At 39.9% G+C, this 14,791-nt stretch overlaps 2 protein-coding genes across 3 annotated transcripts in view; one reads left to right on the forward strand and one right to left on the reverse strand.

The window, feature by feature from the left end:
- The window catches only part of ADAM17 (ADAM metallopeptidase domain 17), a 443,735-nt gene that overhangs the window by 106,794 nt on the left and 322,150 nt on the right, over positions 1–14,791 (forward strand). The gene's annotated exons all lie outside the window — the stretch shown is intronic.
- Positions 1–14,791, reverse strand: part of CPSF3 (cleavage and polyadenylation specific factor 3) — a 62,570-nt gene that overhangs the window by 9,737 nt on the left and 38,042 nt on the right. For both annotated transcript variants that reach the window (XM_075063684.1, XM_075063685.1), the window contains exons 10-15: positions 14,412–14,558; positions 12,824–12,976; positions 10,479–10,587; positions 9,008–9,106; positions 5,032–5,126; positions 4,133–4,220 (exon numbers count right to left, since the gene is read on the reverse strand). In XM_075063684.1, coding sequence (XP_074919785.1) covers positions 4,133–4,220; positions 5,032–5,126; positions 9,008–9,106; positions 10,479–10,587; positions 12,824–12,976; positions 14,412–14,558 — 691 coding nt within the window. The remainder of the gene's footprint in view (positions 1–4,132; positions 4,221–5,031; positions 5,127–9,007; positions 9,107–10,478; positions 10,588–12,823; positions 12,977–14,411; positions 14,559–14,791) is intronic.

Raw genomic sequence — 14,791 nt, forward strand, 5'->3', positions numbered from 1 at the left:
AAAATCGATATTAATGACGACGTCATGTGAACGGATACAGCGTTAAATCGGTATATCGGCCATTAAACCGATTTAAAGTCGCAGTGTAGACCTGGCCTTAGTGGTGATTTAGGCAGTTGTAATGATCACGTAGACTTGCAATTCAGAGGCTATGGTGGCCAGGAAATAATACCACCACCTAACTTTTATACAGCGCTTTTCATTGGTAGAGTTTCAGAAGGGAAACATAATTATCTGCATTGCACGGACGGGGAAAGTGAGGCAAAGAGCGGTAAAGTGACTTGGCCAAAGTAATGCCACAGGCCAACGGCAGAGCTAAGAACAGAGTCTAGGTTTTTTGAGTCCCAGTCCACTGTTGTCTCCATCAGGGTGCATGGTTGCTTTGTGATTCCTACAAGTCTCTCCCCTTTCCCACTTTGTTGTAGTGGAATGGGGATAATGGTTCTTGAAATGATGGGAGTGTATAGTTGCTAGCAGAGCTGGTGAGAGAAATCTCAGACATGGTTTATGTCCCAATTACTTGGCAGCTTTATTACATGGCGATTATAGGAACTTTAAGCATGTGAGGGAAGGGGTGTGTATGTGTGTGCGTTTTCACTCATAATCCCCCGCAACATGTAGCAAGTTCCCTGCCTCCACCATTTCCAGCTCACCCTCCCCTTCCTGTCTCTAGACTGATGTCTAGAGGTAGATCGGCAAGAAGGTGAGCAATGCCAGTCATAGTGTGGGGAGCATCGACCCCATGCCGGAGAGTAGCGCTGAGGAGACCAGAAGGAAGGTCTGGTAGACCAACAGTGAGATTGGGACACCAAGGGATGAGTGTGGGACCTGCCTTGGGATCCTCCATGCAGTGGTGACCTTTGTTTCTTCTCTGGCAACTGGCAGTGCTCCCCCACCCTCTGCAGGGCCTTAATGGCGGGCTTGCCCTCTTGGGGAGCTTTAGCCTGTCCTGCAACACTGAAGACATCATAGGGGCAGGTGGAGACATGTGATCTCTCTGCGTCTGGGCTTGGGATGATGATGGTGCAGGCAGGGCTGCAAGTCCCATACTGCTCCCAGGAGCCAGTGGTGGACCTTTAAAGGGGCTAAGAGCCCCAGCTGTGGAGGCATGCTCACATGGCTCCAGCGAAGGCTGGTGGGCAGGCCCGGGTCCTTTGCTGGATGAACTCTGGGCCTTCTTGTTCGGTGCTGGAGAGTGCTTCTTAGCCCTCATTTTCAGTACAGGCAACGATGAACTGTGTTGGGAAGAGGCCAGTGCCGACAGCTGTGCACGGAGGCAGAGGCATTCAATGCAGCCTCCGTAAAAGGCTTGGAAGCCGAGTGGAGGGTGGACTCCATCAGGAGAGCCATGAGGCGAACACCCCTCTCCTTTTGGGTGCAAGACCAAAAGTTCCTGCAGATCCGGCAACACTTCTTAATGTGTGACTCCCCCAAGCACTTAAGGCAGCTATTATGGAAGTCATTCACAGGCATAGGCCTGCTGCCATCTGAGCAGGGCTTAAACCCAGGAGCCCGGGGCATGCCCCACTCTGGGGCAAAGTCCCCACTGGGACCCTGACTATTAACTAACTAACACTTAAGAACTACTTAATAACTTCTTAATACTATTAACAATGTACAAGAGGCCCGAAGGCACGAAGTCCAAGAGAAAAAAACTGCTAGCTCTTGTCAAGCAAGAAAGGTGCTCCGACTGACACCACCAGTGGTAAGAAGGAACTGAGAGGTCATGGGCCAGCAGTACCTGATATACCATGGCATGAGTGTGGCACTCTAGAGGGTGCCACAACTGGCCCCACAGGTACCGCTAAGGCAAAAATCTCTGATGGCGATGCATGTGGGCGCACGCACACCTAGAATGGAATCAACATGAACAAGCACTCAAAGAGAAACCTGGCTTTGCACATCCGAAGGTTCTGCAGTCACTGCTCATCATCCCAAGCCTGCATTAGGAGGCGATCCCACCAGTCAGTGCTTGTTTCTTGGGCCCAGAAGTGGCACTCCACCATCTGCAGCTGCTCTACAAATGCCATCAACAACCTGGAATTGGTTCTTTGCTATGTCCCACAGCAATCTGTCTTCCAGGAAATCATCATGCTCCCAGCTGATTCAGTTCTTCTTATCGCTCTGCAAATAGCAGAGGATCATGGATTCTGTGCTTGCAATGCTCAGGACAATAGTGCAGAGCTATGCAGCTTCCATGCTTCTGCCAGAGTAGGCAGATGGGGAGGACTGCACGGGTTTGTGACATTTTTAAACAAGGCGTGAAAATTATGGGATATATAGATGAAATTATGGGATGGAGACACTTGCACTTTGGGAAGTTATCCCCTTGCTCCCAGTCACCCCTGTGTGACTTGTTTCTGCCGCACCATGCATTGTCAAAACTTCCCAAAACACAGTGTACTGGATGGTGGTGGGTTGCACACTGAGATACCTATCCATGGTGCACCACACTGCACATTGGCACAAGCACTCCTGGTGAGTGCACACAGCACCAACATAAGGAGCTAAGTATATATTTGCACAAGTGATATACTAACCACGGCAGCTTTCTGCAGACATAACTTGTGTCGACCAAAGTGTGTAGTGTAGATATGGCTTAGAAGTGCTTGTGAATGCCTAACTGGAGAACCAAACTGACTAATGAGATTGTGATTTGATTTCCTCTAAGAGGCTAGTAGGTGGCATGCCCTCTGTTGGGGTAACTCTTAAGTGTCTGAGACCCCAGTATGATGATTGCAACCCTACCCGTGCGAAAAAAAATATTGATAAAACATGTCATCTTTAAGAAAAGCTGTTTCTTTTCCAAGGGAGGAAGTGTGCTGTTTCTAGGGAACCCCCTGGTCAAATAGCCAGAAATTTGGGTAAGTATAACTGAACCCCACACCTCTATGAGGCACACCAAATATCAAGGCAATCCAAGTAATCATACAGATGTTAGAGCACTTAGAATCAAACTTTAAAAAGAAAGCTCGTTTTAACCTTAACTATAGCAGTGCTGGCACTCCACTATAAAAGGCTGCAAGTACAGCAGGGAATGCTTAAGGTAAAACAGAATAGCATCTATTATTTTAAAAAACAAAACAAAAACCTACACATAGGTTGTAAATATTACGTTTTGTAAATTTCCTCCTTCCCCAAGAACCAAAATTTTGGTCCAAATTACGTGACCATGTCCAAAATTGAGGACTAGATCCTGCTCTCAGATACACATACAGCTCTCATCAATTTTCATTGATAAGCAAGAGCATAGGAAGGCAGAATTTGGTTTGGCCCTTAATATGAAGAAGAATGCATGTGTTTCAAGCATAAAAATATGTATTGGCAAAGAGTATATGGTACAGACCACAGAGGATATGAGAACTTTTAGACTGTTTTTGCCAATGTTCATTACTGTTATTTATCCAACTTTTAAATTTCTACTACCATCATGCTGCACAGTCCCATAAATGTTCATCCTCTTGGAGTGCCACACCGTTCTTCATACTTTCTACTAACTGAAAACAACTTCACCAGTACATTTCAATACATCGTGCAGCCCCTGTTCCAGTTCATTAAGACAATAAAATACAGGCTCATATATGAACTAGTCATAAGACACCACCACTATTAGTCTCAGCAAAGTTGCTTTGTTACTTGAGCTAATTAGCAACCTCACATCCAGCATCTGACACAATAAGTCTGTTATGATCCAGTAATGCTATTTGGTTACTGATGTCAATGGGTATATATCTAAAACTAGGCAAAATACAAACACTACTAAACAGGACTTTCAAATGCGAGGCTAAAATAAATATTTAGATGTAGTACCGTGAATCACTTACAATGTTAAATTTGGCTTTCTTTTAACTTTGTACATGTAAACCACTTCATCTCTTCTATAATAATATGGCTGTAATTTTTCCATGTATTAATGCACAAGTTGCCATTTACATATAAAAGAATCCAATTAACCAACAATACAAATCAAATCAGTTTTGTTTTTAAACAGCAAGTCTGTTTGCTCATTAATAAGTGTTTTGCTTCATAATGAAAATAAATGTATCATAATGAAAAAGTCTGCTAAGATTCTCAACAGCACAGATGCTAAGGAGTATGCTACAATTAAATACACACAAATTAAATGTAATACCTTTCTGTATTTTGGGATTTGACTGAACTTCCAGGATCACTGTTGTTACAGTGTCTGCATACATATCATTTGCAGGATTTGCTACCCACTGAAAAATAATAATAATTAATAATAATACTCTGGCAATAGCATAATCTAGACACAATGAATAATACAAAATACAAATGTCATAACAGCCATGAAATTCTCTTGACTCTATACTCTGATTTGTGCTGAAGAGGCTAACTTCCCTAGCCTTGGATACATTTTGCACTATATTAATTTTAAAATAAATATAACTTTGTGAATTGAAAATGGAGTCACCTAGAAGTTCTCCATTCCCCACCATGACACATTCTCGAATTCCAGAGGCTCCTTCTCCTTTGTTTTCACTCTCTTTGGACACACTAGAAGGATTACTATCAAATGATCTGAGACGCTTCTTCAGGAAATGAACATAGTCTTGGCATTATTTTCAACTACTATTTGCCAGGGAGAATATGGCACTGGGTCTGAAATTTGGACCAGTATAGAATTGCTCTATTCTTTTTAAAGCATTTATACAGTGCTAGTTAATGACTAGCATTGATAGGCAAGTGCCTCCTCAGAAAGGTGTTAGTGAAGTTTCTCTCTAATACTAGTGGCAAGAACGCTGATGCTTACACATCAAACCTCCTGGGGTATCTAACTGCAGTGAAGAAGTGAAATAAACATTTTAAAAGGTTAAATAAAATGACACATATCAGAGTAAGATGACCACTGAAGGAAACTTTACCAGTGACTTTATACCTTTAACTTGATACCCAGCACAAATAACTTAATGATCCCTCATTTAACTCAGCACCAAAGCCACTATCGGTGACACTGGTTTCTACAAAACAGGGAATGGAATATTTCTTTCTCCCCCTTTTCACACTTACCTCAAGTACCACCATGCCAGGTTCCTGGATCACAGTAATATTTTTGAAAACCTTCAAGGCTGGCTTTTGCTGGATTTCGATTTCCTCTACATCACCTACAATGTGGCAAAAATTGCTTAATGAGAGCAAATTATATAGCAAAAAAAAGTCATCATAAAACGGAGTACCTATATTTGCACAGGAAAATATATCTGTGTGGGCCATATATATGCAATCCATTTCTTCCCCCTCAAACACATACTCCTCCATGCATTCCATGACACTGTTTGGCTTTTTAGTGTGTAATACTGGCCATATTAGCTGTTCCAGTTGATATGGTTTAACAGTACAGTGCATTAAATAAACACACCAGTAGAAAAAAGCAGTATTCTTTAACCTGTTCTTTCTCTATTCTAACCCAAGGCCCTTCTCCCTTCTTGTTAATATTAACTGTGTTAAGTATCTGGTCACAATTAACCTTGTTAGTGAAGACTGCTACAAAGATGCTAGATCCCACAAATACCAAGTTTTACAACCTGTGTAGAAAACAACACGTTGTAAGAATATTTTCTTGTGTAAGAAGTAATGTATGGAATTTAAAGTAGCCAAGCAAATAGTAAAGTGGCCTGGAGAGCGTCAGAATTAAATGAATGTAAATCATGCAGTCAGATACAACAAATGAAGGTTGAGATTGTCAAAGAAGTCTAGGGGATTTAGATACATCTTCCATTATTTTAATTTAAATATTTACAATTAAATAAACTCCAAAGTTAATAACAAAATGTTTTTTAAGTACATCAGAAGCAGGAAGCCTGCTAAACAACCGGTGGGGCCCCTTGACGATCGAAATACAAAAGGAGTGCTTAAAGACGATAAAGTAATTGCGGAGAAACTAAATGGATTCTTTGCTTCAGTCTTCACGGCTGAGGATGTTAGGGAGATTCTCAACTAGAATTGGCTTGTAGGTGACATTGAGGAATGTCAAGATTGAAGTGTACTAGAGAGTTTTGGGAATTAATTGATTTAAACTCCCTTAAAAGTCCCCGCACCAGATGGCATTCACCCAAGAGTTTGAAAAGAACTCAAATATGAAGTTGCGGAACTATAATAAAGGTTGTAACGCTGTCTTTATCAGCTTGGTACCAATGACTGGTTAGCTAATGTATGCTATATTTAAAAAGGCTTACAGGTGATCGGCAATTAGTAACGGTAAGTTAAAGTCGGTACTGGCAAAGTTAGTAAATAAAGTTAGAATAAAATTGTAATAATAAAAAACATAAACTGTTGAGGCAGATAGTCAACAATGGTTTTGTAAAGGGAAATGTGTTGACGAATCTATCAGAGTTCTTTGAAGGGGTAAAATGTGACAAGGGGATCAGTGACACAGTGTACTTAGATTTCCCGAAACTTTGACAGGTCCTCACCAAAGGCTCTTATTAAATTAGCCGTCATGGGTAAACGGAAAAGTCTTTCATGGATTGAGATGGCTTAAAGAAGGGAACAAGGGTAGGAATTAATGGTAAAGTTCTCAGAATGGAGAGGGGTAATTAGTGGTTGTTCCCAAAGGGTTCGTCTAGACAATTCTATGCAATTATTTATAAATGATCTTGGAGAAAGGGGTAAACAGTGAGGTGGGAAGTGCGATGATACTAAACTACTCAAATAGTTAGACAAAGCAGAATTGGTAAGAACTTCAAAAAGATTCACAATATAATATTGGCAAAAATGGCATGAATTTAATGTGATAATGTGAATGATGCACATTGAAAATAACCCAACTATATCATATAATATGAGGGGGCTAATTTACTATAGAAGTCAGGAAAAAGATCTTGGCGTCATCGTGGATAGTTATCTGAAGATGTCCATGAGTGTGAGAGTGATCAAAAAGCAAAAAGATGTTAGGAATCATAAAAGGGGATAGGAGATAAGACTGAGAATATTATTATTGCCTTATTATCCATGGTCGCTGAAATTGATCTGCGTACAAGATGTAGGTCTTCTACCTCAAAAAAGATATTCTAGCATAGAAAAGGTTCAGAAACGGCAACTTAGGATAGGGGTTTTGGAGAGGGTCCATACGAGGAAGATTAAGAGGCTAGGGCTTCAGCTTGGAAGAGGAGATAAGGGGGATATGATATAGGTATATAAATCTATGAGTGATGTAGAGAACGTGGATAGGAAAAGTTAATACATTCCTCCATAATAAAGAACTAGAGAAGTTACAAGAATGACAAATTAATAGGTAGCACAGGTTTAAAAATAAAGGAAGTGCTTACACAGCAATAGTCACTTGTGGAATCCTACGAGGAGGTGTGAAGGCTGGCCTATAACAGTGTTTAAAAGGGAAGTGGGATAAATTCATGGTGGCTAAGTCCATACATGGCTATTAGCCAGGAAGGGTAAAGAATGGCGTCCCTAGCCTCTGTTCATCAGAGGATGGAGACGGATGGCAGGAGAGAGATCACTTGATCATTGCCTGTTAGCTTCACTCTCTCTGGAGCACCTGGCATTGGCCACTGTCGGTAGACAGATACTGGGCTAGATGGACCTTTGGTCTGAGCGGGTACGGCCGTTCTTATGTTCTTAACCTGCTTCTTTCTTTGTCTTCTAAAAAGAAATTAGACTTTAAGGTTGACTGATTCTTTTCTCAAGAGGAAACTAAGTAAATGGCGAGGTATATGACTATCATTTTTAGCCCAGTGTATTGTACAGTGGATGTACAATACACTTACTAAGATACCAAGGAAGAAAAAAAATTGATTTTCTTTGCCCTTATTTTATATCCATTTCTCATTCTGGAGTAAGTGTTTCAGCAAACAGCATCCAAAAGGCAGGACTTAAAATGTTCTCACTGTTTCACTGACAATTTGGGAAGGTGTGCTTCCTGTTTTAGTTAATCACTTCTTTCCCAAATACTTATGAACCTCAGAATCAAATTCCTTAAGCTTTTATACATATGTTGTCTACAACGTTAAAGAAAAAAAGCACTAGAAATACAAACAAACAAATTCATATAGTTGAATGGTGGGCCAGTGCTTGTTGCACCTCTGAAGCTAGGAGAGGGAGAGTTGTGGCAACTGGGAGACAAGGGAAACTTACCACCAGTTTCAGGCAGGCTTGTACTCGGCATGGCTCAGACATGCGTCTGCTGCCATTACCTGTGTTACTGTGGTTACATTACTATTTATACTCATGCTAGCTCATGGCACACTAGTAGGGGAATCACAGTACTGGCTTGCAGTGTAGACATAGCCTTGGAGACGACTTCTAGCGGTGAGAGAAGGATGCTTCAGTCAGTGTGTCTAAGCTATTGCCTCTGCTAAAACTACTAATGGGATAATAATTTTGGTGGCACTTATTGTGAGAAAGACATTTAACTACTAGAAACCAATTGAAGACCAGAATAATTTTAACACAGGTAACTGAATACCAGTTGGATATTTTTCAGTTATTGACAAATGAATTGGATTTTGACCAACAACCTGCAGGTGAAAGTTGCTGAAGTTTAAATCTGGCTAGGGATTTTGGGAATCCCATATTTTCCCCATGCTCATTGTTTTACATTATACACCTCTACCTCGATATAACGCTGTCCTCGGGAGCCAAAAAATCTTACCATGTTATAGGTGAAACAACGTTATATTAAACTTGCTTTGATCTGCTGGAGTGCGCAGCTCTGCCCACCCCCGGAGCACTGCTTTACCGTTTATATCTGAATTTGTGTTATATCAGTTCGCATTATATCGGGGTAGCAGTGTATACACAGGAGAATCCCACAAAGATCCCCCACTTGTGCTCCTATGATGGCTCTGGCAAGGCCAGTGAGAATCTAACGAAGCTTGTGAAAATTTGCAACAAATTATTAATAGCTTAGTTAGTAAGAGGACAGCAGAATTTACCACTCAGATTTCCCTAAGAAATAGAATTAAAACAAAACAAAAACCTTTAAAGAAATGACAATAGATGTTGAACATCTCTTTTCAAATACACAGACCTGTCAGTTTCTGTAGCTGGTAATAAAGCAGATTGAAAGGACCAGAATATGGAATGGCTTGTGTCTGTGTTACAGTGCTCATAGCCAAATCAGTGTAATCTGAAAGAATTAAAAAAAGAAAAGGAAGTTAGTCCTTTAAAAGATACTTTCTAAAAAAATAGATTTTCCAGTGCTGAGAAATGGTGGTTATTGTTGATTCCAAAAGTTTACATACAGTTGGCAGAAAACAGAAAAACAAAACAAAAAACCCAGTTGTAGTTTACAAGAAGAAGATTGGGTCTGTAATTAAGGCATGGGCAAGGCCCTGTATGTTATGTGGCACATTAGATGTAAATTATGCAGCAGGGATGCACTGTCTCCCACAAGTCCCCTTGTCCTCACTGTCCTGTTCGATCAACTTATTGTTCCTTGTATTATTTATTTTGAGAATACATTTAAATCAAATCATGCTTTCTGCACATTTTAAGTTTTCAATTTGCTGCACATTTTTGTACTAAAAACTAATAAATGCATTTTAGAAGCTGTCACGGGAAAGCTTGCTTCGACAACTGGCCAGGGCCCACCTTCACCATCTATGGTATTTTTGGCATCCACACAGGAATGGGAGGTGGTTTTGGTTTCTGGTACCAGGGAGGGAATGCATTTTTTTCTCTCCCTGTTTTTGGGCAGGGACAGAGGAAGGGTTTGAATTCCTTGTTTCTCACTCCAGCAACCAACGATAGCAGCTAGTTGCCCTACTGCCCCACCTTAATATCTGCCCCAAATCCAACAATGACAAGTAGGAACAGAAGTTTGATTTTTCTGCTAATGCGATCAGCTGTGAAATTGTTGAAGGTGACAGACTTCACCCACTGAAATGAACAGAGCAGTTAACTTTGTAGGTCTCAACCTTATTTCAGACTTTCTGCAAATTCAGATTTGAGAAGTTGTTCTAAAAGATGTAAGTGTTTGTTGTTGATTCTATTTATGTACCATTCTTTGCATCATACCAAACCCAAACTTCATAACGTTGTCCAGTTATACACAATGTAAACTCAGATGTGTGGCAGGGCAAGTGGTGCATAGGTTAAGGCCATACCAAAAAAAAAAAATGCTGGTCTTCAATACATAGATTCAGTCCAAGGCTTAAGGTTACCATCCGCCATTGCAGGAGGGAAAGGAAAATAGTGGCAGAAAGCTTGCAAATGCCAGTGTTCTTTACCCATAAACCCTCTCTATCATTCTGAATGGTCTCTGACAGGTATTTCATATTACAAACATTCCTGTACTGCTGTAAATAACCCATATCAACCAACTTTCCCCCATACTTAGCCTAAATAAAAGTTTAAAAATTGATGCCAGCCAATTACTGATCACACAGAAATTGTAGAAACATAATGCATCAAATATAAGGTCCTATACATCTTTTGCCTTTAAAACAGGAAACTCAGCTTAGTTACTGAGCACATGACGGTATGTCATCTTCACTTACTTGAGAGGTCACATGGAGAAAGGATGTGATAGTTAAAGTTTCTTTTAACCAGGATCCCTGAAACTCGCTGTCCTTGCTCTGGCTTTTTATCTGCTAAAAACCCCATCACCTGTCGAAAAGAGAAAAATCAAAATTGTTATCGGGAAAACTGAAGCTGTGGTGGATGGAGGTTAACTCTGCAGATGAAATGCAGGCTCCTTTTTAAACAACTGAAGATATCACCACTGGAAGCTCACAACATGGCCAAAGGATACATATAGAGTAATCTTTGATAGCAAGCACGTTTCAAAGGCACAACACAACAGAAAGATTTGGATAATAGAATGATATTCAAATCTTGTGACATATTTCATTTACAACAGCTGTCATATAGAACATACACACATGGTCTGCTTAACACACAAGTGATGAGAAGTATATATATGGTCAACTGATTCCCATAAAGAATCAGAGCTGCAGACTTTCTAGTTTCTCAGCCAAAGCAAGTGACATCATAAGTACTATCAACACATTTTTCATCTCCTTTGTTTATGGTGTTTGGTGTCACTAACTGGCAGAACAACAAGGAAGCCTGTGGATCAGATTTCTCAGGCTCTTACTATGGTATTTTTATTACAATTCAACACCAATTACATCTTAAACAGCAGCCATATATGCTTTTCCACTTCTGAAATCTTACAAATTAGCTTCTGACTTTTGGCATAACCCTTGCAGGTAACTATTACGTCCTCCAAGAACAGCACAATGTGTATTATGACGCAAGTTTTAGGACTGTACCGGCTAGAAAGGGATGCTGGGAATTCATAGATACAGAAGTCCACAGATTGACTTTGCTATTATAGATTCTCTGTACAAACTAATGTACATTATATGTCATTACCTTTATTTTTTTCTATATTTTCCTAATTTAGATTGTAAGCTCTTCAGTGACAAAAACTTTGCCTTTAAAAAAAACATCTCTAAAGTGCTGTTTGAGTGCAGGGATTTGTAAAATACCTACTTCCAAAAAAATAATAATATATCTAGAATTATACAGATAACCCTTAAGTAGACATATTCAGTGAGGGTTATTTCCAGAAGAGCATGCATACAAATGATGTATGCGTGCATATTGATATATACTCTATATACTCCACCCACCTCTGAGTCTAGAAATACTTGGTCAACGAGGCTGGAAGAGGTCAACTGATCCTGCCCCATGGAAGTCTATGTGATTTTTGCCATTGATTTTGTTGGGAGTAGGATCAGATGCTTAATGAATACCACTTACTCATTTTTCAAAAACTCCTTCTTTAAATCTTTGTGTAACATTTAAAAAAAAATAAAGGCTGTATTCCGCAGAGAGAAAGTTGGTTATATAACAATTTTGGACAAACTATCAAATCAGTGTCCAAAATAGATTTTTTGGGGGGGGATAAATGAAAAATGCTATTGATGAATAGATTTTTCTATCTGTACCACTGTAAGGTCACTTGTGCACAGTTGCTCTCAGCTAGTCCAATATTCACAGCTTTTATTGCAAGATTTAACATTGCATCAAATAAAGTTGTCATTTGTCATAACTCCCTTCATTCTTCAAGAGAGTCTGGAACACTGGAGATCCATTAACTGTCAAGAATATCTACTATATTCAAATGTAAATCTTTGTTTTTCAAGAAAGATCTTTAGGTAAAATATATTATCTTTGGATTCCCTTTGTAGTTTCACTATCATGTTCCAAAAATCAGAAAAAGTAACCAGTGCATATAATATCTTCCACTGGATAATCCCATTTTTAACACGTGTCATCCCATCCCTAAAGTATCTAGAGATGGGAGACACTCAAGAGTGTTAATTTTAAGAGAGTGTCTGAATGGAGTCAGCAAATGTTATTTAATCCAGTCAAAATATATAGTGGTTTATTTTTTCTCTCTCTCTTTTTCTGTAATTTTTATATTACACACACACAGTCTTTTTGAGGTGCGTGGGATTTTACTAATGGTTTCCTGACTTGCAAATGAAATTTGTTACATCATTCATTCCATAAATATCAGTGACCTGACACTACAGAGATTAGTGTACTATTCTTTGTTAAGAGATTATCTAGGGCTGCTGTCCTGGAACACGTTCCATATGGAATGAGATCAAGAGACTAAAAGCATTGACAGACTTGTCCGTATCAGCACAGACCTTGGCAGACTGAAAAAAAAATAGTGTTTACACTATGTCCCTCTCATAGTATACTGAAGTTGTCCAGAAACACAATCTGAAATTGATTAAAAGCAGGCATATTCCTGAAGGAGAAACATAACCCTCATCAAAGAGGAAAATGCTGTGCTATGGTTAAGAAAACATCAATCATATACCTTGGCAAGTTTTTCTCCTCTGAAGTTTAATGTCACAGCCTCAGTATTCCTAGGATTGTGAACTTCTATGTGAACTTCATCATTATCCTCATATTCTCGTATCAACGCTGCTTTCAATCTGGCCATTTCGTTCTGCTCACCATGCACTAAAATCTACAAGAGACAGTTTCGCAATTAACAAGGGGTATGCTCTCAAAAGGAGCACTTCATTAAATAAATCATCCAAGAAAGTTGCTGATTTCCTGTGCATGTTTAAAAAATATATACAATTTCTTGGGCAACCAATATTGGTAATGTCAACTGTACTACACTCTGGTCAGTTCCACATTTGCCTTTGTATTCTATCCAGTGCAGTTTGCGTTATAAAAGTACTTAGCTACCACGATGAGTGCAGGTACAAAAATCTACACAGATTTTACTTATTTTACTAGATGGACTAGCTGCTAGTATTTTGTTATGAAAAAGGAATGTATAAAGTTCTTCTGTTTAACTAGAAAAGTCACAGTTAGCCATGTTTATATACATTTGCATGCAATGCACATGTATGCATATATATTCATGAACTGCTCATGAATTTAAACTTAAAGCTTCATTAACATTAATAAGCTTATAAATATCAAGTTCAGCTTCCTTTTCCCCTGCTTCCCCCTTTCTTGAAAGGAGCTGCTGGCACAGATATTCTTTTTCTCCCTATTTTAGGTTTCAAATTCCACTCCTCATTTTCACAGCACCCTATAACTCTCTCCCTGCTCTCATCTCCTCCTGCTCCCAGTGCTTTGCTCAAGCTTTTCCAACTGTTCCTCTTGTCTTCATTGGCATCTCTACACCTCCTTTCGCATTGCCCTGGTCACTTGGAACAAACTCCATCGCAAATAATTTTTACTAAATAACCTCCTGCTATTCTTCCAAAATACCTGGAAACCCACCTATTCCATGATTCACTTTGGCAAGAGTGACCAGATGCCACATTGTATTTGTTCTGTAGTGTATCTTATAAGTAGCCACATACGTAGAACTTAACTGCTGCAACATGGTATAGAGCAGTGGTCCCAACACGGTGCCTGCAGACGCCCGCATCCTGGCTCCCGGGAGAGCACCTGCCGAAATGCCGCCGAATTTCAGCGGCATTTCTGCAGGGACGCCTCTCGATAACGATGCCTGTCACCAACAAGTGATGTCATTGAGAGGCGTCGCCCCCGAATTTCGGCGAGGATGCCTCTTGATGATGTTGTTTGTTGACGGCAAGTGGTGTCATCGAGAGGCATCGCCGCCGAAATGCCGCCAAAATTCGGTGGTATTTCGGCAGGTGCTCCACTGCCGCAGTGGTCCTTTGGCTGGTGCCCGCCAGCCAAAAAAGTTGGGGACCACTGGTATAGAGTAAGCTCATCTCAGGGAAGTCACCACAACACATCCATAGCAGTGCTGCAAATGAACCAGGTATTTAAATTTTGCTGGTGCAACATGGTGAGAAGTGTTTTGCCTACCTTTGAAGCAGCAAGGACTGGGCACTGCCGGAGGCACTATACTAGATTTGATGAACCAATGACACGACCTATATGCCTAAGAAATAATGAACATGCACACTAACCACATGCGGAGGTTTCAGTGCCCTGATAAACTCGCTGGTTTGTTGGTAATCCGTGTGAGCAGAGAAAGAAATGTAGTCTACAGACATCTTCAATGGGAGCTTCTGCCCTGACATAGTTGTGATCTCTTCAGGTTCAGACATTATGTGCTGTCACAAAAGAAAAGTACTCCTTTCAATAAACAAAGTGTTTGAAAAATCTTCTACAAAATATCCATTTTTTCACTTTCAGAACCAGAAAAATAAATATCTGCAGTTGGTTTAAGTGGTAAATATTTGAAAAAATATACATTATAAAACATATATACATTATAAACACCTGGGATCAGTCCTAAAAAAATTAAACACATACTTGCATCCTGTCCTTACACAGAACATTTAGG

Source organism: Chelonoidis abingdonii, chromosome 3 (genome assembly GCF_003597395.2).
Source record: "Chelonoidis abingdonii isolate Lonesome George chromosome 3, CheloAbing_2.0, whole genome shotgun sequence".
NCBI lineage: Eukaryota > Metazoa > Chordata > Testudines > Testudinidae > Chelonoidis > Chelonoidis abingdonii.